The sequence below is a fragment of the Passer domesticus genome, chromosome 19, assembly GCF_036417665.1.
Source record: "Passer domesticus isolate bPasDom1 chromosome 19, bPasDom1.hap1, whole genome shotgun sequence".
NCBI classification, from domain to species: Eukaryota; Metazoa; Chordata; class Aves; order Passeriformes; family Passeridae; genus Passer; species Passer domesticus.
The window spans coordinates 12,885,874-12,911,099 of record NC_087492.1 but is presented as its reverse complement, the minus strand read 5'-3'; the positions used below and the strand labels follow the sequence as shown (position 1 = coordinate 12,911,099).

The 25,226-nt window shown below is 50.8% G+C and overlaps 3 protein-coding genes and 1 long non-coding RNA gene across 8 annotated transcripts; 1 reads left to right on the top strand and 3 right to left on the bottom strand.

Moving 5' to 3' along the window:
- Positions 1-411: 411 nt before the first annotated feature.
- On the top strand, positions 412-3,760 carry LOC135283731 (uncharacterized). 3 transcript variants are annotated; one of them, XR_010349383.1, is made up of 3 exons: positions 412-946; positions 1,226-1,320; positions 3,574-3,760. It is a non-coding gene; the product is annotated as an uncharacterized LOC135283731 (long non-coding RNA). The 3 variants fall into 3 exon arrangements; XR_010349384.1 differs by lacking the exon at positions 1,226-1,320 and having other exon boundaries at positions 412-828; XR_010349382.1 differs by having other exon boundaries at positions 412-1,320.
- An 8,493-nt stretch (positions 3,761-12,253) lies between these two features.
- On the bottom strand, positions 12,254-13,839 carry LOC135283903 (protein SLFN14-like). The gene is given in 4 exon segments (XM_064395052.1): positions 12,254-12,686; positions 12,688-12,972; positions 13,130-13,342; positions 13,823-13,839. Coding segments are annotated over 4 exon segments (948 nt in total).
- A 686-nt stretch (positions 13,840-14,525) lies between these two features.
- BCL7B (BAF chromatin remodeling complex subunit BCL7B) lies at positions 14,526-18,715 on the bottom strand. 3 transcript variants are annotated; one of them, XM_064394418.1, is made up of 6 exons: positions 18,523-18,715; positions 18,132-18,207; positions 17,367-17,463; positions 16,222-16,392; positions 15,953-16,032; positions 14,526-15,560 (listed from the first exon to the last, which is right to left on the bottom strand). In XM_064394418.1, exons 1-6 carry the CDS (start codon positions 18,612-18,614, stop codon positions 15,468-15,470), a joined length of 609 nt encoding a protein of 202 aa, XP_064250488.1. In that variant the 5' UTR covers positions 18,615-18,715; the 3' UTR covers positions 14,526-15,467. The 3 variants fall into 3 exon arrangements, with proteins under 3 accessions (XP_064250488.1, XP_064250487.1, XP_064250489.1); XM_064394417.1 differs by having other exon boundaries at positions 16,222-16,407; positions 18,523-18,714; XM_064394419.1 differs by having other exon boundaries at positions 16,222-16,407; positions 18,555-18,693.
- A 463-nt stretch (positions 18,716-19,178) lies between these two features.
- On the bottom strand, positions 19,179-24,956 carry TBL2 (transducin beta like 2). The gene is made up of 7 exons (XM_064394416.1): positions 24,663-24,956; positions 24,457-24,581; positions 23,994-24,178; positions 23,217-23,368; positions 21,993-22,119; positions 21,205-21,357; positions 19,179-19,743 (listed from the first exon to the last, which is right to left on the bottom strand). Exons 1-7 carry the CDS (start codon positions 24,790-24,792, stop codon positions 19,287-19,289), a joined length of 1,329 nt encoding a protein of 442 aa, XP_064250486.1. The 5' UTR covers positions 24,793-24,956; the 3' UTR covers positions 19,179-19,286.
- Positions 24,957-25,226: the final 270 nt, after the last annotated feature.

The following is a 25,226-nucleotide window of genomic DNA, read 5'->3' as shown; positions in this document are numbered from 1 at the left end:
CACAGCCTTAAATCCACCTTTCATCTGATACCCATACCCTGGAAAATTATTCTTTTTCCCATGGAAAATTGCCTCCGTTTGCAGCCACTTGCAACATCCAAGTGTGGATTGCCAAGCTAGAAATTTCCAAACTTTGCTGGCTTTCACCAAAACTGTATCTGCCACCAACTAGGACCCTTCTCGTCCTTAGTGCCCCAAAAGCCACCCTTCATCAGATGCCCAGACCGTGGGGAAATGACTTCTTTTTCCCATGGAAAATGGCCTCCATTTGCAGCACTCGCCCCTCATGGGATACAGCTGCAAATTGGATATTTTTAGGGCAGGTGGAACTCAGTGTCCATTGTGACTCAACACAAGTTCATTAATAATAGCAGAGTACAGTGACACCATGGAATCTTGGGGAACCTCGTGTCTCTTTTAAACACAGCCAGGCCCCATGGATCCAAGAAGACCCTGGGATGCAATAAAATCTTAAGGAACCAGGGATCAGCTATAAACACATCAGCCCCTCATGAAACTAAATGGAACATTGTGATGTAGTGGAATTTAATGTATTCAAGTCTCTACTTTGAGCAAGAGTGGCCTCATGGAACACAGGTGCCACGGGGACATTGCCAGGCCTAGTGAAAACAGGACTCCATTATTGCACAGCAAGGCCTCATGGAATCCAGGAGACAAATGTGACACAATGCAACATCTGCGAACCAAGCAGCAACTGCAAACACAAATAGCACATCCTTGAAGCGAGGTGCTGTTGGATCTTGTCAGTGTCTATTGTGACACAGCACAGCCTCATGATGCACAGTGACACCATCAAATCTTGAGGAGGCAAGTATTAATTGTGAACACTGTCAGACCTTATGGAAGCCAGGAGACCACTGTGATGCACTGGAATATAAAGGAACCAAGGCTCTACTTTGAGCAAGATGGTCCTCATGGCACACAGGTGACACTGGGACACTGCAAGGCCTAATAGAAACAAGCTTCTATTATTGCACAAAAAGGTCTCATGGCATCTGGGTGGCTGCTGTGTCACAATGGCATATGATAGAAGTAAATTTTCATGGCAAAGCTAAACGACCTCATGGCACACAGGAGACCACTGTGATGCCATGCAATCTTGGGGAATGCAGAGTCAACTGCAAACATGGCAGGGCCTCATGGAACACAGGTGCCACTGGGATATCCCCATTGCCCATGGAAACAAGTGTCCATTATGACACAGACAGGCCTAATGGAACACAGGAGACCACTGTGATGAAAGAAAATCTCAAGACACCAAGGCTCCATTGTGACACAGAGGGCTATCATGGAACCAAGGTAACCACTGTGATGTAATCGAGTCTTGGGGGAAAAAATTGAAATTTTGAACAACACGGGGCTTTATGGAACACAGGTTCCACTTATGTGGAACTAGGTGTCCATTGTAACACAGCAGAGACTCATGGAAGTCAGAAGATCATTATGATGCAATGGAATCTCAAGGATCTACTTTGATTAAGTGGGACATCATGGGCAACAGGTGTCCCTGGGACATTGCCAGGCCTAGTAGGAACAAGGCTCCATTTTTCAAAGCATGCCCTCAGGGCACCTAGAAGGCCACTGTGTTGTAAAGGAATATGATGGAAGCAAGTGTCCATTGCAACACGGGAATACCTCATGGCACCCAGGAGACCACAGTGACACAATGCAATCTCCGGGAACCAAGTGGCAACTGCAAACTCTAACCCCTACCCCTAACCCCTTACCCTAACCCTCTGTCCTTCTCCATCACCACTGTCCCACCACCCTTGTCCTCACACCAGGAAGCACTGCACTGCAAGCTAGAGGCCAAGGTGTAGGTTGTGCTCAAGCATGCTAGAAAACCCCATTCTGAAAAGAGATGTCTTCCCAAAATGCAATTTTGCATTCTTTCCCAAAGTTCATTTTTAGCCTGCCACCATCTTGGGAAGGACATCTTTGTTATGGTGCATGGTTCATTTGGTTTGTCCTGTTTCCCCCTGAAGTTATAATGGTTCGGTCCTGGGGTTCCCTTTCCCCTCCTCCCCTGGCAACCCCTCCTTTTGAGAGTGTCAGTTTTTTGTCTCCTCCCCTGTTTCCCTGGTTACCCTCTGTCAATCCCTCCCCAGGTTCCTGTCCATCACCCACTGTCTCCTTCCCTCTTTCCAGAAAGTTCTCCCCTCCTCAGTGGGTGATTGGATCGGGAAAAAGAGTCCCTCCCTGTCACATTCCCTATCTGCTAGCTGGCATGTTTCTCACGAGTTTGTTCCCTCCCAAGTTCTCCCTCATTGGTTGAAGTGTTGTATGTTCCGCCCCCTTTATAATCTGCTGTTTTCCCAGGCCATCGTCTTTTCTCAGCTGGATCCCCTGGAGACAATAAACTTCTGGACTTTGCCCCCGAGAAGAGTCCCTCTTTTCTTACTTCGCCTTCCTGCTGCCCACTGCTGCCTCCTGCTGAGGCGCTCCCCGGACGCCCCCGGCGCATCTGGGCAGTGCCCCCCCGCTGTCAGCTGCTGTGCCACAGCTCAGCCGGTGCGGACTCCTCCCCTGCTCGGGGGAGTAGAGAAAAACTCAGACAGCAGCTCGGCAATCTTGACTCACATGCCCATGCCACCATCTTGAGTGTACCTGTAGTGACTTCTGGCCATTACTGCCGTCTTGGGTGTGGTGTGATGCAAGTTCTGGTAAATCCTCACCATCCTGAAAGTAGCACTATGAGCTTGTTCTGGATCCACCATCTTGACTGTTATGGCATGTGACTTCCTGTCATGCTCACCATCTTGAGAATGGACTGATGCCAATTCCTGGCTCCTCTAGCATCTTGAGCACATTGTCATCACAGAATCACAGAATCACTAGGTTGGAAGAGACCTTTAAGATCATCTAGTCGAACCCATGCCCTAACACCACCTGAACTAAACCATGGCACTGGTTTAGTGGATGTGGTTTAGTGCCACATCCACTCTTTTTTAAACACATCCAGGAATGGTGACTCCACCACCTCCCTGGGCAGACAATTTCAGTTCTTTATCAGTCTTTCAGTAAAAAACTTTTTCCTAACATCCCACCTAAGTTTCCCTTGGCACAGCTTAAGAATGTGTCCTCTTGTTCTGTCAGTTGTTGCCTGGAAAAAGAGACTACCCCCCACCCCCCGACTGCAACCACCTTCCAGGTGTGATAAAAGGGTGTGATTCGTGCTAATACAATTGTAATTATATCAATAATTTGGGAAAATAATAAGAAGAAGTATATGTGATCAGTATCAAAGAGCAGGAGGGCTCCCTTACAGATGTTTCTTGTGAGAAACCAGATATAGAATGTCATGTTGGAATAAGCAGAATATTCAAAAGCAGAAACAGCCTTGAGGAGGAAAACTCCCAAACCAAAATTGGCATCAACTGATGTTAAGACAAATTCCAGAGCAAAAAGTGGCCTTGAATATTAATAAAGCTGGGACAATTCCAGACAAGGAGTCTAAAATAGTGGTCTTATCAATGAAATAAATAAGGTTTAATTGGAACAGAGTGCTTACTTATATAATACTAAGCTTAATGCACATGCGCCACCTGCCAGGTTATCCAGAGGGCATGTGAAGAAGACATGAGCCTTCCTCCAAGAAGACCACCGAAGAGCCAGAAGACCCCTTGGAAACAATGGGAGCATGCACTGTGCAGTAGAGTGACGCAGATTTCAAGAATCAAAAATAGGAGGAGATTTATGGGAAACTAATAATGAATATGTATTAGCACACAGTATATAAGTTGTGTTTGGATCCTTTTGCCTTCGTACATGAGGCGGGGTGGGAAGCCCTTCCTGTACCCCAATCGGTTTTGTTTATGCTTTCTCCAAACCACTCCCAAATTTCTGTAACTATTGAATTATATCTGCTTGTATTATTTCATCTCAATACTGAATTGTATCTGATTGTATTATTTCATCTTAATTAAAATTGCTGACCTCAATTAAAACTGCTGCTAAATTTTAAGTTTGTAGTTTCTTGAATTGGACAAATAGGACCTCATTCATAACACAGGTAATTGTAGAGAGTGATAAAGTCACCTCTGAGTCTCCTTTCCTCCAGCCTAAACAACCCCACCTCCCTCAGTGGTTCCTCACAGGGCTTGTGTTCCAAACCCTTCAAGTCATGCGAGTTCCTGCAGCCAAAGCCCAACACCACATGGCAAGAGCCCTCCCTCCTCACTTGGCTCTCTACAACCTTCCTCAGCTGTTATGAATAGAAAGTTGTATTTTTTTTAAGTTTCAGAGTTAAAAAAAACAAGCCAGACCGGGTTAGACTCCTTTGGTTTCGCTGCTGAAGAAAAGCTCTTCGAATACCTGTTAATGGACGGCAATTAACTGATTGTTTCCCTGATGCTGGCCACTTGCCAGGACAGACCCCTCCGAGGTAAAGAAAATAGGAGTGACATCGGAGCCAGTATGCAAATAAGAAATGCAGTGCACCTTGGGTTTTTACAGTTTTACAGTTTTTATAAGAAAAACCCCTAAAATCACGAGCCAACAAGTGACTTAAAGTGACATCTAAGGATGGGAGCATAGTCCCGTACCTGCTTGGATCTTTTTATTTCTCACCCTAACCTGAAAAGAAACTGATTAAAGAGACCCCCCGGGTTTTTAAACAAACAAACCAAGGACTCAACGACTCTCCCGTGAGGACAGAGTCCCCAGTTCTGTCTGCAGACCAGCGGACAAAGCTGCATCATCCTCCTCCTTCGTGCCACGCCTGGGAGCAACGGCGGCGAGGGCGCAACCCGTCGATTTCTCCCCACCTGAGCTGATTCTTCTTAATAAAGGCATTAAAAAGGAGAAAGATCTCCTGCCCATTTATTTCAGCTTGGGGGACTCGTCTGGGATAGCCACGCCTGAAGAGGACACCAGGACTGGGACGGCCGCCCACCCTGGACCTGCAGGACAGCTGGCTATCGGGACCAGAGAAGATCGGCTTGGGACAGTGACACGGAGCAGCGTCGGATAGGTGAGAATATCCGGCGGCGGGAGAGGGAGGCGAGCGAGTGTGTGTGAGTGAGACGAGGGCCGGCAGCCCGGCCCCTCGAAGCGAGTGAGGACCCCTCAGTACCGCGGTTCCGCACCCCCGCGAGGGGGCCGGCCGGGAACAGGGGGAAGCGAGTGGAACTGGTGATTGAGGCGCCTCCAGAGGGGTAAAGAGGACCCCCCTCCGGGCGTGCGGAGGAAATAGCTGTGTGAGTGGCACGCACCCCAAAGGCCCTGATACAGGTCCTAACGAAAGAAGTTAGGATTTAGGATATCAGGCAGTTTGGCCCAGACAAAGGGCACCTCAGAAGCCAGGGTTTCGAGGTTTGACTGTTTGAGCCTTGGCAAGGGAAGGCCAAGGTCTCTCTAAGTCCTGACGAAGGAGGTCAGGTGAACCTCAGAGGTCAAGACCTCGAGGAGAGGATGTTTTTTTGTATTTTGGTTGTTTGTTGAGTCTTGGCAAGAAGGCCAAGGTCTTAACAAAGTCCTGACGAAAAGGGTCAGTGAAATTGGAGTTTTGGCAGGAAGTCAAGACTTCTTAAATAAGATATATTTCCTTTAGAGAAAAAGATATCTTTGTGATTTGTTTAGAGGCAGAAAATAATGGGAGGGTGCGGTAGTAAGAAAAGTGGCCAAAGATTGAAGAATATACCTCCCCACAGTCCCCTAGGTGAACTATTAGAGAAATGGGACTTTATAGAAGGCACAGAAGGATTAGATAAAGTTAAGATGATTCATTACTGTTCAGAAGTGTGGCCAGAATTAGAAGTGCAAGGAGGATGGCCATGGTGTGGGACGAAAGACAAGTGGATGTGTCAACAGCTGAGTAACTATCTGACGGCTAGAGAAAATACTGATGCTGAGGAATTATTGTATATAGCTTGTTGGTTGAATGCTATAAAGAAAGAAGGAGTGCAAATTTGTAAAGTGCAGAGCAAGAAAGAAGGGAATGAAAGAGGAGATGCTAGAATTAAAGAAATTGGTAAAAGGTGGGACCCCCTAGACTACTTGCCTCCTGATGCCCCTCCACCTTATAACCCTCTCCTTCGAGCACCTCAAATAGCAGATCCAGTTCTTCTCCCAGCTGCCATGGGGGCCATTCCCTCACCACCCCCTTCGACTCCTTCAGCTGCTTCTGCACCACCACTAATACCTACTATGCAGCGGCGGCGGCTGGCCTCTGAGTCTCTGGATCTCCCGGCTAGCTGCGGCCAGCACCACTGGCAGCACTGGGGGAGGGGGCACCTTCCCGCTGGTAGACTTCCTGGGGAGAGTGCCTAAGGCTGAATGCCTTTAGAAAAGCGAGGATCCATGGAGCTGTTTGGAGAGGAGCAGGGCTGCGACCCACAGGAGAAATAAGGCAGGACCGCGTCGACAGGGAAAACGAAGGTGTTTATTGAAGGAGCGTCGAGCGCGGACAAAGCAAAGCATGCCCAGCAGGGCCTTATAACCAGAACAAAATGACCAATCCAAATTTTTGAGGGGAGGGGATAACACGTAACAAACATCTCGGGTATCCAACGGGGATAAACTGGGGGTAGAGCCCTGGCCCCTGATCCAATTACTCTATACCCAGGGTAGAAGGTTCTGGATGGAGGGGTGTGGGCACCGAGTGACAGACAGGCCGCCAGGGAGGGGAAAGGTGTAATTGATGGGGCAATCAAGAAGAGGGAGAGAGAGAGGGGGAGCCCAGGCAGAACCATAAACAGGAATGGGGGATATAGGAATAGACCAACGTAAAACTAACGCACCCCAACACTACTACACCTGCTGCATGCTCCACCCCTTCTCCAGCTCCACCTAACATGCTCCCAAGCTCTTCTCCCCCCCTACTGCAGTCCCTCCACCTCCTCCTAACTGGGACACAAATACCTCCTTATCTAGTAACCCCATATCACCAGGTACAGCCGTTGACTTACAGCAGGTCCAAGCTAGTGCTAATACCCCTCAAATGAACAATCTTGTGTCTGAAGATGGGCCATACTGTAGTACCCAATCCAAGACCTCCAAAGCAGAGAGACTTTTTCCCCTTAGAGAAGTTCCTATGGGAGGAGTAGCAGGAGGTGTTGGTTTTGTAAATGCTCCTCTAACTGCTTCTGAGGTGAGAGGATTCAAGAAGGAGTTAGGGAATCTAGTTGAAGACCCCGTGGGCATTGCTAACCAAGTGGATCAGTTTTTAGGTCCAAATTTCTACACTTGGGGAGAGATGAATTCCATTCTAAATATATTATTTTCCCCAGAAGAGTCCCGAATGATTAGGGCCGCAAGCATAAGAGTTTGGGAAAAAGATAACTGTCCAGGGCCCCAAGTGCCATCAGGAGAAGAAAAATTGCCACTAGTGGATCCCAATTGGAATCCTAACCAGGAGGAAGGGAGGAAGGCCATGATGGAGTACAGGTCCTTGATAATTCGAAGGATAAGAGAATCAATTCCCAAAGGAACCAATACAAAACTGGCATTTGAGGGTATACAGGAGAAAGATGAAACTGCTGCCACTTGGCTTAATCGCCTGAGGCGGAACTTTCAATTGTACTCCAAAACAGACCTGGACACCAGCGAAGGTGAAATGCTACTAAAAGTCCATTTTGTTACTAAATCTTGGCCTGATATACGGAGAAAACTGGAAAATATAGAGGATTGGCAAGAAAAAGATATTAATGAATTATTGAGGGAAGCATTGAAAGTGTATTTAAGGAGGGAAGAAGAAAAAACAATAGCCAAAGCCAAGATCATGGTTGCTATAGCTAGAGAAAGTGTGGGAGCAAACAACCCTTTCCTACAGTACAAGGCCACAAAAGAGTGGGGGGGTCCACCACCAGCAGCAGGCAAGGATACGGCAGTACTGTCAGGGACAGGAAGCATGGAGAGGCCTCGAGTCCCTTTGAGTGAAAGCTGCTGCTATTACTGTGGAGCAACTGGACCCCCCCCAAGACTGTTTAGCCTAAAGTTGTGAAACCTTTGCTAGCTGATCAAGATAGCAAAGGAAGCAGCTTTAAGACCAGAGGATCTGGTAAAAGTTTTTTTAAGCAGAAACCACACCCGAGTAGGGAAAAAGAGAGAAGAACTCATATTTTTGTGAAATTTAAAGTTACATCAAGGGATATGGGGGAGTGGTTAATATCTGACGGACGGGTGTTTCTAAACAAAGCACTTGCTGGGATGGTGCTAACAGAACTACAGAAATTAACCCACTGGGGAGTCCAAGGACTATGTGATTATTTCCTAAGAAATAACCTGTGCATAAGCGGATATGACCTAGCAAAAACAATTATAAAAGAGTGTTTAACTTGCCAAAAAGTGAACCAGAACGGAATGGTGAATACCATAGACTCAGACCGAGGTCCACATTTTGTAGCTCAAACATTGCACAATATAATTGAAGTTTTAGGAATAAAATGGAGATTGCATACTCCGTGCCACCCCCAGAGTTCTGGGAGGGTGGAACGAATGAACAAAACTCTCAAAAATGTATTGACTAAATTGATCGAAGAAACAAAAATGAATTGGCTAAAGTGTTTGCCCCTAGCGCTCTTGCGCATCAGAACAAGACCCCGGTCTGATATAGGGATTTCACCTTATGAAATGATGTTTGGATATAGCACAGGAGACTACCTGGAAGGAGAAGAAGCTACAAGGAAATACTTAGAAGTAATTGGAAGAACCCTAGAAGGACTTAGAAAAAGAAGATACCTCCCCCAAACCTCCCCTCTTGATACAAAAGCACATGACATCAACCCAGGAGATTGGATTTTAATAAAATCCTGGAATTATAGACCATTAATGCCTAAATTTGAAGGCCCCTTTCAGGTACTCCTCATCACTAATTCGGCTGTGCGAACCAGAGAAAAAGGTTGGACTCACATCACGAGAATTAAAAGGACCAGTCTCAGCCCCGGGCATTGGACAAGATTCGTCAGTGTCTCCCTCTGGTATTGGACCAGATTCTACACCACCCTCACACCCTAACTCGGGACAGGATTCAACCACATCGGAAGTTAATTCAGCTGAGTATACTATTATAAAAGGACCAAATGACTTAAAATTGACATTCAAAAAGACTGATGAACTGCATAAGAAAAAAGTTTAGAATCATAACATGTCTTAAAGTGTTTTAAGAAATTTGTAAAACTTAAAAATTGTTAATAAGTAATTCTGGTTAAGTCGTCCCAACTTGGTACCAAAGACCCCAGGTTAATCTTCTCCAGAGTGCTCCCCTAAGAGGGACCAAATTAGCAGGGACAGATCAAGAGAGGTTTAACCAGAGGAGCAAGAGACTCTAAAGAACTTGGAGACTTCTTCTCAGTAAAATCTTCAAGAGGCAAGGCCGGGTGGGCAGGCTGTGCAGGATGACCCATACCGGACTCTTGGGAAGGGTAGTAGTGCTGGCTCTGATTGCTGGTGGTGCTCTGGAGAGCCCAGGAGAGCTGTGCAATGAGTACTACCAACCTTTCTATGAGAAAGAAGTAAGCTCCTTGCTGAGAGTCCACAACAATTGTGTTAACCTCTCCCAATTGATCTTTTATCAAGAGAATAAGAAAATATATTGGATGACCCGGAACACCGCCACCTTTAGGCAGCCACTCCTGGGAGAGCACCCTGTAGGAGAAACCTGGTGGTGCTTTGAACGTAATGCTACTGAAGCAAACCTGGTAAATCTGGTAAAAGGAAAAAGTATTTCTAAATATTGGGAGGGCACGACAAAAATTAATATCTTTCAGGAAACCCCTAAACACCTGTTTTGGGTCAATGGTACCACAACATCCACTGAATTGCCAAGAGACTGGTCTAGTGGTAGCATCATTAAAATTATAAAACAAACTGTCTTTATAATACACAAAGAATCTGGATCAAGTTTAAGAGTTCCTATATATGAGGATTTGAGAAAAACAAAACTGAAGAAACAAGATATGTTAAACAAAATTTTGAAACTACAATCAGAATTAGAAGTAATATCTAATCAGACCGCATTGGCTCTTAATCATATTAATGACCAACTCAACCAAACCAAAACAGTAGTTTATCAAATCAAATTAATTGTGGCAGTCATTAGAAACACTTTAAACGAAATTAAAAAAATCTAGCATATTTAAGAAATCAAAAGACTCTTACACTTGATTCCAGTTAGTGGGATAATCTATGGATTTTCAAAAAAAGTTGGAAAACTATAACCTTCACTGTGGGTACACTTGTTAGTCTGTTCTTATTTCCATGTTTAACAAAAATAGTGACATCTGCTGTACAGAATAACCTAAGGATCTCTAAAGGAATTAACCTGAAAAAACCAAAAAGGGTAATGAAGTTTAGTAAATACGATCACCAGAGTGCTGAAGAAATGTATTATCAATACAAAAAAATATAGGAAATTCTATGTTAATGAGCCAAAAATTATAAGTTGATGCAAGCTTAAGCTTGATCAAAGAAAAATAGGGGGGAGCTGTTATGAATAGAAAGTTGTATTTTTTTTAAGTTTCAGAGTTAAAAAAACCAAGCCAGACCGGGTCAGACTCCTTTGGTTTCGCTGCTGAAGAAAAGCTCTTTGAATACCTGTTAATGGACGGCGATTAACTGATTGTTTCCCTGATGCTGGCCACTTGCCAGGACAGACCCCTCCGAGGTAAAGAAAATAGGAGTGACATCGGAGCCAGTATGCAAATAAGAAATGCAGTGCACCTTGGGTTTTTACAGTTTTACAGTTTTTATAAGAAAAACCCCTAAAATCACGAGCCAACAAGTGACTTAAAGTGACATCTAAGGATGGGAGCATAGTCCCGTACCTGCTTGGATCTTTTTATTTCTCACCCTAACCTGAAAAGAAACTGATTAAAGAGACCCCCCGGGTTTTTAAACAAACAAACCAAGGACTCAACGACTCTCCCGTGAGGACAGAGTCCCCAGTTCTGTCTGCAGACCAGCGGACAAAGCTGCATCATCCTCCTCCTTCGTGCCACGCCTGGGAGCAACGGCGGCGAGGGCGCAACCCGTCGATTTCTCCCCACCTGAGCTGATTCTTCTTAATAAAGGCATTAAAAAGGAGAAAGATCTCCTGCCCACGCGTGCTCCAGGGCCAGCAGGAGGCAACGGCAGGCATGGAAAGCGCCACAGTGACACTTCGACAAGTCACTCGCTGTCCGCATGTGCATTTCTTAGTTGCAGTACCGCTTTTTACCTGCAGGTGACACTACTGAGTCATTAAATAGCATATATGCGCCGTACCTCGTACTTGTCACCAGGTGGCAGCAGCGATTTAAGTACCAACCAAGATCTCGGCCTTTGAGTGACACACAAAAATGCTTTTTGTTTGAATACGCAGAGCTATTTCTATTGCCCTCGTAGAGATCATATTTTCTCCCATTTTTCAAGCCCTTTCTTGTTTAAAATATATATACAAAAGGTACATTTGTATTTTCAAAAACCCTATATATCTGTATTTAGAATTCCTTATACTCTCAAGATCCTGCACATAAAACAGTAAATAAAGGCTTGTATTTGGAAATCAATTTTTATAAAAATTATTTTATATATATATGTATAAAATATAAGAAAAGTTACCATTTTTAACTACCCTAACCGTTACCCCTTACAACTGCACCTAACCCAGCAACTCAGTGTCTCAGGAGCAGTTCAGAGGCAGCTCCCGGGAGCCCAAAGCCAGCCAGAGCCATAACTCCTAGCAGCTTTCATCTTGTAACAATCCTCCAACGTTCACAATTTTAGGAGGCAGGATCCCACTTTTAGCCCCCGGAGTGTGACTGTGAATGTTAGCTCTTTTCCATAGGAAGGAAAGCCTTGCAACCTACTGTCTCAGAGGCAGTTGAGATACAGCCCTGAGGAGTCCAAGGCCAGCCAGAGCCTGGCAGATTTCATCTGGAAGGAATCCTCTGATATTCACAAGTTTAGGAGGCAGAATCCCATTTTTGGATTATAGTGCCTGACCATGAATTGATGGCCCTTTTCCATATGAAGGAAAGCCTGGCAACCCACTGTCTTGTGGGCAGTTGTGTTCCTACCAAAACCACCCCATGATTCTGTGACTGGTAGTGCTTCAAGAAGTCCTGTTGAATGAGCTCAGGGATAGGTGTGCTGCTGCAGGCCAGTAACTGCACCATCATCCCAGTGTCTGTGGCTGGGCATGAGTCAAATGGCCCTTTCTAGATTTGGTGAGAACACCCTGAAAACAAGTTGATCTTTCCTCCTGAACATCTATAGCAGAACATGGAAATGAAGCGACAAATAAATGCAGGTTTTACTTATCTGGGTCTGCAGCTGTCATGAACTCCCTCCATTTCCTGATGCTCAGTCTTTTGGTCAGTGCCCAGTCCCCCACACTCTCCTCCCTGACAGTGCCCAGCACCATCCAGGATTGAGGGTCATCATCAAACACAGGGCAGCAGGACGGCTCAATGTGCATGGCACAGGCATAGCCCTGTGAACAGCCTGCTTGGTCATAAACACGCAAGATGTGCATTTGGATCTGTACACCAGCCCCAGAGCCACAGAAGCGATGGGTTCACATTGAGCCGATGGCATCAGCTACTGTTTGTTCTAAGGCTACTTTCTCTATGTTACTGTCGGTCCCAGTGACTTTACCGTTTTCATCCACACCAAAAAATAAATATCCACCCTCAGTGTTTGCAAAGGCAGAGACGCATTTAGGAAGGTTTTTTTCTGATATATTACAAGCTACTCTTTGTACTGCATTCCTTAAATTCAATATGTGTTGCCTCTGTGAAACCCAGGACCTTCCCAACCAGCACTTCATCTTTCTTTATAAAGAATCTCACCACAGCATTTTGGATGTCGTGCTCTTGGATGTTCAGAAGAGTCTCTTTTGCTCCCCCATCAAAACTCAACTGAGCTGTCTTGGGGGTCAGTCCATTCTCATTGTGGCACTTGGCACAGTTTTTCTTCCTCAGGAATTCAGGAACTTCTCTGGAAGTCATAGGATAAACCGATATGCTGGCCCTATAAAACACACCAGCGGTTAAGCTGCAGAGGTGCAACTTTGTGGCTGCACCTCCCAGCTCCGGACTTCCACAGCTCCATGTTTTAACAAAAAGCAGTAGGTTACTCCCCTGCTGCATCCATGCAAAGTATTCAGAGGCCTTGCTTCTGCCAGCACAATCTCCCAGAAAAAGTAATTCCTTCCTCATTCTCCATTCTTAATATTCCTCCTCCTGAATTCAGCAATGCACACACTGCTATGGAAAAGACTTTTTCTGTTTTCTGATTGCTAGACTTCTTTCTAGAACTCTTTCCCAAAAGTGTTTTCCCAATAACTACCAACACATCAGGATAGTTTGTGTTCAAATCAATCAGCAGCTGCCTCTCCTGTCTGGGCATTCTGATCCTGAAATGATATATTATTAAAAACACTCCATGATTATCACAGAATTGTTAGGGTTAGGAAAGCTCTGAGACTATGGAGTCCAACTGGTTCCATAGCCAAGGCCACCACTAACCCATGTCCCTCCCCATGTGCCACATCTACACATCTGTTAAATCCCTCCACAGATGGTGATTCCACCACTGGCCAGGGCAGCCTTTGCCAGAGCTGGAGAACCCTTTCACTGAAGAAACTTTTCCCCGATGTTCAACCTAAATCTCCCCTGAGAAAACTCGAGACTGTTTCCCCTCATGCCACTCCTTGTTCTGTGGGAGTAGAGCCCAACCCTCACCTTGCTTGCACCCTCCTGTCAGGGAGTTGTGCAGAGCAAGCAGGTCTCCCTTGAGCCTCCTTTTATCCAGACTGAGTCCCCGCAGCTTCCTCAGCTGCTCCTTATCAAATATGCTCCAGACCATTCCCCAGCTCCGCTACCCTTCACTGGACATGCAAAGAAGGGCATACACACGGTATCGGGACCAAGAAAACTTGGGAAAAGGAATAATTGGAAAATGAAAGTGAAAATTAAAATAATTTATTGCAAGGGCAGTCAGGTCTGAGCGGGCTTGGTGCGGAGGCCGCGGGTTAATGATGGGAATTGCTTGGGCGCTCTGGCACTGCCCTGAAGTCACGTCCAAAGCACATCCCCGCCTCCCTTAGCCGCGGCCGATTTTTCCCGCGCCCCGCGGACCCTGAGGGCGAAGAGCCCCGCCCCGCGGGCAGAGTCCCTTGGGTGAGCGGGGGCGGCTGCGGAGCGGGCAGAGCCCTGGGCCGGGGCCGCCATCGGAGCCGCTGCCTAGGGCGGAGGGGCCATCCCGGGCTCCTCTTCCCTCCCACCCGCCCCGAGCCGGCCCCGCCGGGCGATGCCGCCGGGCGATCCTGCCGACTCGTCTCGGGCTCGGGGTCGTCCCCCGCCCGCTCTAGACAGCGCCGGCGACCGCCAGGGAGGAGAGTGTGGAGAACGGGCACCGGGCGCTGACCGAACTTCCCGGGGAATCGGGCTCCGGGCCGGCTCCGTGGGCGCCGTAGGCGGCGAGTGCCGGCACATGGCCCCGTTTAGCGGAAACTTCCCCTTCCCCTTCCCTTCCCTTCCCGCACGGCCCCTCCCCACCCCGCGGACATCGTGCTCTGCATCTGTATTTCAAACAATTTAATTTTAAAAATATTCTATTCAGTGCTAAAATAACTTTCCACTTCCACGCGCGGTCGCGCCTCCAGCTTCACCAGGCTCGATCACGGACTCGGCGGGACATGCAGTGGCAGCGGGAGGAGAGTGAGGCTGGGGGGGCAGCGGGTATTGGGGAGCGGCACAGACCCATGGCGGGAGCGCTTCCGGGGAGCTCCAGCACCCTGCTGCTTCCTCTCCCACCTCGGGGACAGTGGGTACCTAGGCCGGGACAAGGCTCTCCAGCACAGGGCAGTGGCTTCCCCTGCTCTGCCGGCTCCCGGGGGATTCCAAATTCCATTCGGCTGGAGTTGTGCCCCGAGGCAGAGCCGAGGCCGGTCAGTACCTGCCCCCCGGGACGGGAAAGAGCTCCCCTCTCTCCCAGCATGAATGGCTTAAACTTAGCAGCTTATTGCACAGCGTCCCAGTGGGTCCCTGCCGGCCCCCCCCTCACTGCCCCCCACACCCACCACCACCTGCTCCCACAACCGAATGAACACATCACCTGGAGCAGGTGGAAGGTGGCTCTCCTGTTCCCAGCACCAGGGAAAGGGCAGGCAGGCAAACAGAATCTGCCAGTGTCCTGGGGACCATGGAGAGCAGGGAGACCCATGGAGAACCCCCCCACACATGCAGCCCACCCAGCAGAGACCCGCAGCTCTAGGGCAGGGAGCAGAGAGAGAGGGAGCCAATAAATAGAGGCAAACTTGCAGGTACTGGCAGCAGCCCCATCCATCGGGCAGGGCAGGGCAGAGCAGGGCAGGGCAGGGCAGGGGAGGGTAGGGCAGGGCGCACTTGATGCGAGTGGTGGGAGCCCCGACACTGGGGAAGGGGCAGGCTGGAGGGAAGGGCTGGTCCTGGGGAGGCCAGGCAGCTCTGCAAGGGGCTGGCGAAGGTGCCGGGCCAGGCAGGTTAGCTCTCCGAGGCTGTGTGGCACACAGAGTTCTGGTCAGCACAAAATCTCTTCAGAGGTGGCGCACCGGAGTCCTCCTCCTCTTCAGTTACCTGCAAGAGTCAGAGGTCACAGGCAGTGACACCGAGTTACACATGCCTAGACAAGGCTGTGTCACACCATAGGGACAGCCCAGGCTGTCACCTATGCACAGATCCCAGGGCACCAGGAATGGGAACCCACTCCAGCCCTGGAGCATGCCAGAATTGTTGTTTTCCCACACCCCCATATTGTTCTCTCACACTTCAACATTTGATCTGAACCAAGGGATAAAGACCAAAGCTCACAAAACCAGGAGGTTCTGGGAGCTCCCAGGGGGCACTTCAGGACTGCAGAGCAAGTCCATCTACCAAGATGCTTCTGCTACAAGAAGCAGCAACAATGGTCAAAGGGCCAATCTGGGTCCATGCACATTTAGAGATGGTTTAAATCCCCCTTCCCTTACCTGAGTCTCAAGGGGGACTGGCTCTTCCTTTGTGAGAGTGGGAGGCTCATCTGCCACTTCTGAGGAAGGCAGGGAGGGCTCTGGAGAGAACGGGTGGGTCAACAAAAATGCAGACCCAGCACCCAGGACAGAACACCTAACTAAATAAGTCCCCGATGCCCTGTCAGCTTCCAGCAGTGCCAAGGCCACCCACCAGGCCACCAACAGCCCTGGAGGGGCCTTCCCTGAGCCCACCCATCTGCCTCCTCCCTTCTCAGCCCAGCACCCACCTTCCAGGGTCTCCTGCCCCAGGGTAGGAGGCTGCGAGTCGTCTGTGCGGAAGTCAGACGTGTGGGCAGGACTCATGGACTCACTCTGCTGAGGACTGGGGCTGGAGTTGGGGCTGCTGTCCACCTTGAGCTGGTATACATCAGACAGGGAGCTCTGGTTGCTATTCTCATCTGCAGAAACAGCACCTGGTGAAAAAGAGCACCTTAATGCAGGGGCACAGGCACCCCAGGGTGTCACTACAAGCTGGGGTCTTGCTGAGAAGGCAGAGCATGGTCAGAGTTAAACAGGGGATTCACTGTTCCACATCAGCCTAAGGGCTGTCAGGCACAGGGCCGAGTTCTTCAGAACACAGTGGGAATCATATACACAACTGGCCATGGGAGAGGGAATATTCCTGCCCTGAGAATGAGCACTGTCAAATCCCACATCTGCAGCCTGGGATGGCCCTGTGCATCCAAGGGCAGGAATCTCCTGCTGTGTACCATGGTTTTGTTCCTCCTCTGTGAAGCAACACAAGGATTAATGCTCAGCACCTGTCTCCCAGTGAGGAAGCAGGCCTGGCACACACCTTGCCAAACTGCAGACCTGCAACATAACCCCACTGCATCTCCTGGGACTGCCAACAAACTCCTGATTTTCCTTAGCCACACAAAGAGGCGGGCTGGGCAGATATGCACACTACTTCAGCAGTGAGTCTGGCACTGCTGGAGCCTCTCCTGGCTCCACCACAGTGCCTAAACCAAGAGCAAGGCCAGGGACAGCCTTTTCCCCCTCACCCTAAGGTCCATGAAAGTAACTGTTGGAAAATCAAGCTTGGCTGCAGGTGGCTCTTGGCCTCTCCCCAGCAGAGCAGGGAAAGTGGGGATCAGGAAACCCCAGTCCTCCAGAAGCTTCCCACAGAAGATACCAGAAACAGCCCATTAAGACTCTCTAACAGCAAAAATGAACAGTTTGGACAGGGACAATCCAGAAGGGGATCAGCCCAACTCCACAGCTCAACTTCATAGCTCTCCATTCCATGCCAGTGCTCAGGGGTAAGCACTGCCCTTCCCCGTACCAGCAGCACACAAAACCAGCAATGTCCCAACTACTGTACAGCCTTGGAGTCTTTCCCCATGTTGAAGGGAGCTCAGCCCAGACCCACCTTGGAACTCCAGAAGGAGGGAGGAATTGGCAGAGGTGTCAGCTGGGAAGCCATTGGGTTCTCGGGTCGTGCTGCTACTAGATTTGGATTTCTCTTTCTAGAGGAGAGAAAGAAAATTACAAACACAATGACAGAGAAACACATGCTGCTTCAGAAGAACCATTCCCTTTTCTGTCTCCAGAAGCCCAGAGAGATGTGCTCAAGCTGGCCTTTTCCCTTGGCTTTGGAGGCACATTCCTAAGTGAGAGGCAAAACTCCGTCTATGAAGAGACTGGGAACCAGGAGAGAAGGAGCTGACGCCCATCTAGGAATGCCACGGAGTAAAGCAAATCCTTGGAGGAGTCAAGCAGAGAGTCTTAAGGGAAGCAGGAGGAGGCTCAAGGGAGCTTAGGGGGCTCGTTAATTCAGGGGAGGCTCAGGTTGGCTGAAGGGGCTCTTTGGGGCTGGGGGGTGCCCAAGAAGGCTTGACAGGGGCTCATGGGGCTTCAGAAGGGACTTGGTGGGGTTCGGGGCTCAGCTTGGGGAAGGATCAGGGGGGTGCTCAGCCGGGCTGGGAGGGCTCAGCGGGGGCCCGAGTGCTGGCTTGGCGAGGGCTCAGGGGTTTGGTGGCGTTCGGCGGAACTGAAGGGCTCGGAGGTGGCTCCGGGGGCTTCGGTGGTCGGTAGGGCTGGGAGAGGCTCGGAGCTCAACTTAACGGGGGTTGTTAAGGGAGCTAGGCTGGCTGTGGGCGGTGGCTCCCGGCTCATCTCCACGCGCGGTACCCACCTCCTTACTGTCCGCCACTGGCACCCACTTGAATATCCGCAGGGACGTGTCGCCCACCGTAACCCACTTCTTCTCCCTGCGGGACACAGCGGTGACGGGCCGGACCGGGCCTGGGGCACCATGGCAACAAACCGCACCATCCCGCCACGCTCCGGTTGGCGCAGAGGAGCGTCAGCTCAGCTCCGCGCAGCACTCCCCCCGCCCCCCGCACTGTGATTGGCCGGACCAACCGCCCATCACAGGCGCTTCCCACCCCCGCCCCGCTCCCATTGGTCGCCGCCCCCCCGCCAGCACCCGCTGGTTGGGCGCGCACTCCCGAGTCGCATCCCGCGGTACGGTGATTGGCTGCGCGCAGGCGGCGGGGCCCACCCCCCCGCGGGCCCGCCCTCACCATCTGCGGACGCGCTCGATGGCTGCCATCACCTTCTTGATGTCATCCTTGGCGCGGCTGCGGGTCTCGGCCCGCACCGAGCGCCCCGACATGGCGCGTGCAGCCCCGCAGCACCGGCCCCGCCGCACCCGCCGGCGCACCCGGCCCCGCGCACGCGCCCTGCGTGGCCCGCCCGCGCGCTGCGTTTCTTGCGTCACCACGCCCGACACGCCCCGGCTGCTGCGCCTGCGCAGACTTACACGCCCCTCAGTGGGCACGGAAACGACGCGCAGAGGCGGCGACGGTGCACCGCCATCTTCCTTCGGGGCAGGGCCCGCTGCGCACCACCGTGAGATCACCCTGAGACCCAGGGCCGGGGGAATGCTGCATCGTTACAGCACTGCCCCGTTCCATGCAGCAGAATCCCCACCGTTTAGCATCAACATTGAGCTTTGGCAGCTCTCTTGGGGAAAAAACAAACAAACAACCAAAAAACCTACCCCAAATCCACACAACTCCCATTTCTAAGCTCAGGAGAACTCGTAGGCATGCCTTAGCAATCAGTTTCATAGGATTCTGATGATCTAAGCCCGGGGGGAAAACAACACAAGAGTGTGACGCTGGGAGATGCCACTGTCGCCAGCCCTGTCCCACCCATCACAGAGCACACAAGGAAGGACCCAGGCACTCTTTTATTACTGTTGCTCACAGTTTACTTAAAAAAAAAAAAAAAAAGAAAACCATCCCCAAACCAGAGCACAGTTGCCTCCTGCTGTACAGGTAGCTTAGTGCTTCTTGCCATAGATGGCAGCCAACGCTTTGCGAGCGCTGGAGATCTGCTGCTCCAGCCTCTCCTGCGTGGCTTTGTTCCCAGTTTTTTTCAGCATGGCTTCCATCTCCTCCACCACAGCACGGTGCCCAGCAGTGTTGTGGAAGACACGGATAACACGGTCCCCACAGGACACGACATAGCGGCCAGTGGTGTCAAACGCAAGGTCTGTGATACAGTGGCTGTGCACGCCAAGAAAACGCTCCTCCTCCTCGCCGCGCCGTGTGTTGTACACCACAATGTCTGTGCTGCCTGCCACAGCGACCGTGCGGCTGTCAGGGGACAGGGCAATGCGGCATGGTTCCAGCACTGCACACTGCCCTGTCAGAAGCAGGTATGGGTCCTGCTGCTTCTTGTACTCCACATCTGTGTCCCAGAACTTCCATGTGCCGTCCTTTGACACAGTTGCCATCCTGCAGCCAAGAGAGCATAGAGAAAAAGGGTGGCACTTCTTACCCTGCCCTGCCCATGAACCAGGAATCCTCTGTGGAGAGAGATTTCTTGGGAAGGGTGATACAGCCTGTGTTCTCTTTCCAAAGCAAAAAAGCCTACCACTAGACCAGGCTGCTCCTTCCAACACAGACTTGAATGCTTCAAGGGATGGGGCAGCCACATCTTCTCTGGACAACTTGTGCCAGGGCCTCACCACCCTCACAACCAAGTCTTTATTCCTAATATCCCACATAACCCACTCTCTATCAGTCTGAAACCCTTCCCCTTTATCTTGTCACTCCAGGCCCCTGTAAATCTCTCTCCCATCTTTCTTGTCAGTTCCTTTCAGCTCCTAGAAAGCCACAATTACATAACCTGAAGCCTTCTATTTTTCAGGCTGAGCAATTCCAATTCTCTCAGCCTTTCCTCATACCAGAGCTGCTCCATCCCTCATGTTGGTGTCTCCTCTAGACTCACTCCAGCAGCTCCAAGTCCTTCCTGTGCTGGGGAGCTGGAGGCAGCTCTGCCAGTGGGGTCTCACCTGAGTGGGGAAGAGGGGCAGAATTCCACTCTCCCTTGTTAGCCTCACACTGTGGGATCAACCCAGGGGAATTTCTGGGCTGGGTCATGTCCACCTCTCACTCACCAGCACCCGCACGCTGCTTTCAGTCTGTTCATCCCCAGCTTGGATTGATACCAGGGGTTGCCCTGATCTGTTTGGGTGGCCAAGTCGGGAGTCTGATGGCTTGACCTGGATGCCACAACCTTCCCAGAGAGAGGTGCCACAAGAGACAACTTGCTGGGGGTCTCAGGCAGTCCTTCAGGTAACCTCAGCAAGGGGCAGGCAGCTCAGCTCCGAGCAGTGATTTCAGCTCTCAGTGATTTCAGCTCTGCCTTGCAAGGTGTACCCTGGCCAACACAGGGACAAAGAGACAGGAGCACTGTGTAGTTATTCCACAGAGTTCCTTTATTCCAGCACCCTGCAAAGGAGGCCAGGGACAACAGCTCCCCCCTGAACAGGGCAGAAGCAGGGATTTTTATGGGGAAAAGTGGAGATGGTACAAAAGGGAAAAACCAATCGGTCCCAACAAATCTACACGGGGTTCCAAAGCATGCTGGGAACTCACCATGACCAAGGAGGATTTCTCAAACCAGGAGGGTTTGAGAAGATCTTGTCACAGCCCATTCAAGGGGTACCTCTCCAAGGGGGAGGTTTGGCATGCCTATCTGCCTCCACACTGATCCAGGTGCAGCATCAGCACTTGGTCTCGTTAAACCAAATGAGATTCCTATGAGCAGGGAATATACAGGTGGCACGAGCCAGATTTGGCTCCCCAGAGCAGCATTTTACCCCCTGCAGCTCAGTGGTGCAGCTGGTGAACCCTGGAAGAAATGAGCTCACATGCTATTAGGGTAACTCAGAGCAGGTAACACACACATACCTCCTTGAGTCGTTGGAGAAGGAAAATGATTGTACACCAGCAGTGTGGTCTTTCAACTCAAAAGCTCTGGTCACCTCCCTGAAGTCTCCATTCTTGCTAAAACACACCTCCCACACCTTCACATCGGGGGTAAAGCCACAGGATGCCACAAACCTGTGTGAAGGAATAAGGAGAGACACAGGTTGCCTCTTACAGAGAACCTGAGCAAGGCACAGCCACAGCTCTGCAAACCTGTCCTGCCTCCTGCACTCAAGTCTGGTCAGCTGAATTTCCACTTTTCCCTGAAACCTGGCTGGTAAAATGAACACTAAGGAAGGGCACCAGAACAACTCAGGAATGAGAAACTCTCCAGTCAAAGCAGAAGAGCTAAATGCTTTTGATCCCCAACCTCCTGACACCAGGAGCAAGGCAAATCAACCTACACCAGCAAGTGATCTTCCCGAAAAACAGATCTCCCAGAAATAAAACCTTTATTTTTATAATTAACCTTTAAGAGGTCACAGACAAGTTCAAAATGCTGTTTTATTTGCATAGGGCATTTGCTCTATCCCACCCCAGCTACCTGAGGCCAAAGCTGTTCTCAGGTTACCAGAACAGCAGTGCTGAGGCAGGATGGCAACACAAGAGTGCCTGACTCCACATCAGCTCCATCTCCGGGGAGGCCAAAATACCTTTTTAAACTGTGGAACCCTCAGAAAATTGCATTACAATAACAACTAACTCCCAATGGTCTGAAACTGATGCTATCCTGTGCAAAGGAGCAGCCAGGAATCCTGCCTGTCACTCACCTCCCACAGGGTGACACTGTGGCATAGGCATTGTTCATCTGGTTGGTGTTAATGCTGGCCAGGACTTCACCCTTTGGGCTCCAGATCAGGATGGTGGTGTCACTGGAAGCTGTCATGATAAACTTCCCTGGGGAAAAAAAGGCAAAGATCAGGAGAGCTTCCAGATCTAACATTACCACCAACTCAATGAAGCCCCAGGATAACCTCTCCCTGCAGCTGGAGAAAACCAGCAGCAGCACCAAAATCCAAGGAGTATCAGTCTCCTAGAACAGAGTAAAGATCAATATCAGAAGACTCAGCTCCTGGTTATGCCTCAGTACTCCCCTGGGTCCTGTGCAGGCAGCAGACACTGAGCCCATGTGTGCCCTGTATTCGGGACCTTGAGCACCACAAGCAGAGCTGGGAGCCCCATGTGCAGGCCCACTGGGCTGTACCACAAACAGGAACAAACACTCCACCTGATGTGCATGCCCAAAATCAGCTTAAGGATAAGCACCTTTCAAGCTGTGGATTGCAGGCAGGCAACTGAATCCCAGCCACAACACCATGATCCATGATCGCTGGTTGTGCCCATGCTGGACTCCTGCCTGTTCCCACTTCCCCTTTTCCACCTCAGCCCAGGCAGGGAGTTGCCTGTTTACCTTCCAGCTACTTGTTGCAGGTTTAAGTTTTCGCTTTCACAGCTCCAGTTTCAGTTAACATTTTCCCTGCTCTCCTATTACAGAGTTGAACTCACATCCACCTGCTTCCAACTGCCACTGGCACATACCTGACACATTAATCCATCAAGCCGTCGTTACTAAAATGTAATTTCCACCCACCCACCTCCACCTCTGTTCTAGATGATCCCAGAAGTTCAAGACAGACTATATTAACTCACTAGAGAGATTTCTGACTGATTAAAGAGGGACTGGCAGCTCAGAGAACAGCAATCCTCTCAATATTGAGACCAGACCTCTGCAACAGCATCGCTGAAAATGTAATTTAAGAAACTGTGCATATCGGGGAGCTGGTTACAGGGATATTATTAGTGTGAAAACAATACCTTTTGATTCAGTTGGTAGCAAATTAAGTCAAAAAAACCCCATAAACTAATAGACTACAGAGTTCAGTACTGGTGCTGTACACAACCCTGAGAATGCCAAAAACTCCAACACTTTGAATCCAGCAGCTTCACAACGAAATCAAAGCTGATCTGGAGAGGTGAGCAGCTCATTTCCATACCTGTCTCTGCAATCCCTATGTTAATGACAGGAGCCTTGTGCTTTTTTGGGAAGTCCCCAGAAGTCGCAGTGAAGGTGAAGCTGCCATCATCCTTCTTGGTCATCTTATAGACACGAATAGTCTCAGCACTGGCCAGCCAGACAATGAAAGCCCTGTGGAAGGACAGGCTCTGAGCCCCAGCTCAGCCCAGGTCACTCAGAGGCACCTGGGAAGAGGGATATGGTGCCAGGTAACAATATTTACAAGGGCCAAGTTCTCTCCCTGTGTTGGCTCAACTGCAACACTGAATGAAAAAGATTGAAATTTATTATCCACACCAGGAAATAAAATCCCTTCCTCTCTTTCTAAAAGAGACCACTTCAAAAAGCCAAAACACATTCTTCCACCAAATTTCCCACCCAGCAAGAGCTCCCCTGACCACTGGAGAGACTCAGCAGCACATTCTAGCTGCAGAGTCAGCTGGCATTGACCTCAGCAGGTACCTTCCATAGGGGCAGCAACCTGGGTGCAGGGATATTTACCCTGAAAACCACATTAACCCACCAGGAGCTGAACTAGATGATCTCCAGAGGTCCCCTCCAACTCGAACTACTGTGATTCTGTGATTAAGTTCCAGCTGCTCTCAGGAAAAGCCATGGATCAGTGATATCATGATGATCCAGTGAGAGACGCTGCCTCCACCCATCCCAGAGCAACACCACTGATCCCACCACAGCTTGGCCATGAGACTGGCAGCTCTGCATGACATCCTGGTGCCAGTACAAGGTCTGGCCATACCGTGAGTCGGGGCTGAGGCGGACGAGCTCGGCATGGTCCAGCCCCATGTTGGCGCGCAGGCAGCGGTGCTCCCGTCCTGCCAGGTCCCGGGTGCTCCACAACCGCACTGTGCGGTCCTCGGAGCATGATGCCAGGTACTTGCCGTTGCTGCTGAAGTCCAGGCAGGTGACTGGGCTGCTGTGGCCCTGCAGAGAGAGAGTGGTCACAGAGAGCCCCCGGAGGATGCGGGGAGGGGATGGGGAGGAGCAGTAGAACACCAGCACCGGGCGGGGGGGGGAAGAAGGACACCGGCACAGGCAGGGCACGAGCATCGAGAGGCACACCTGCACCGACCCCGGCAGGACAACGGCACCGGGGGCGGACGGGGCACCGGCGGGGCACCAATATCGAGGGGGGACACCGATACCGAGGAGCACACTGGCATCAGCACCGGGAAGGCACCGGCCCCGTGCAAACGCGGTACCTTGAGGGCAGCCACCAGCAGCTGGTGTGCGAAGCTGTGCTGGTGTCGCTTCTCCCTGCGAGCTCTCGCCGCCTGCTTCGCCTTCCGTGGCTCCTCCGGCCTGGCGTGCCCGTTCGCCCTGGGTTCTGCGGGAGCAGAGGGGTCGGTGGGTACGGTTCAGCTACGCTCCGCGCTGCCCGGTGCCCCAGTGTCCGCACGGTACTCACCGTCCTGCGGGGCGGTGGGGATCTCCCGCGGAGCAGAGCGGAGCAGCGCGACCGCCAGCAGCAGGACAAGGATGAGGACGATGAGAGCGCCCGGCAGCACCGACCCACCCAGCACTGCTGCCGCCTCCATGTTCCCGCCGCCGCGTCAGCGGCCGGTACCAGGAGCGGGGGAACTTCCGTGTGCGCATACGCGACCCCGGTAATACGCGCAGGGCGGCCTCTGGCGGTGGTACTGCACCCCCCGCCCCGGCCGTCCCCCCATTCAGCAACGGACACTCCTGACCCCTTCCTAGCCCCTGCTCTCAGCCCCTCCCTCCCACAAGCCCCGTAAACCCCCCCAGACCCTCTTCTAACGCACTCCCCCAGCACCTGAGCACCCCAGCCCGTGCCCTATCATACAGCTTCTAGGTCCCCGTCCCAACCCCATCCCCCTGCCCTCATGCTCCCCAACCCCGGCTCCCCTACAGCCCCTGCTCCCGCAAACCCCGGCCATCACCTCCCGCCAGCTCTTACCTTAACCCCACCCCCTGCCTTCGCCAGCCTCTGTCCGCACCTCCCTTCACT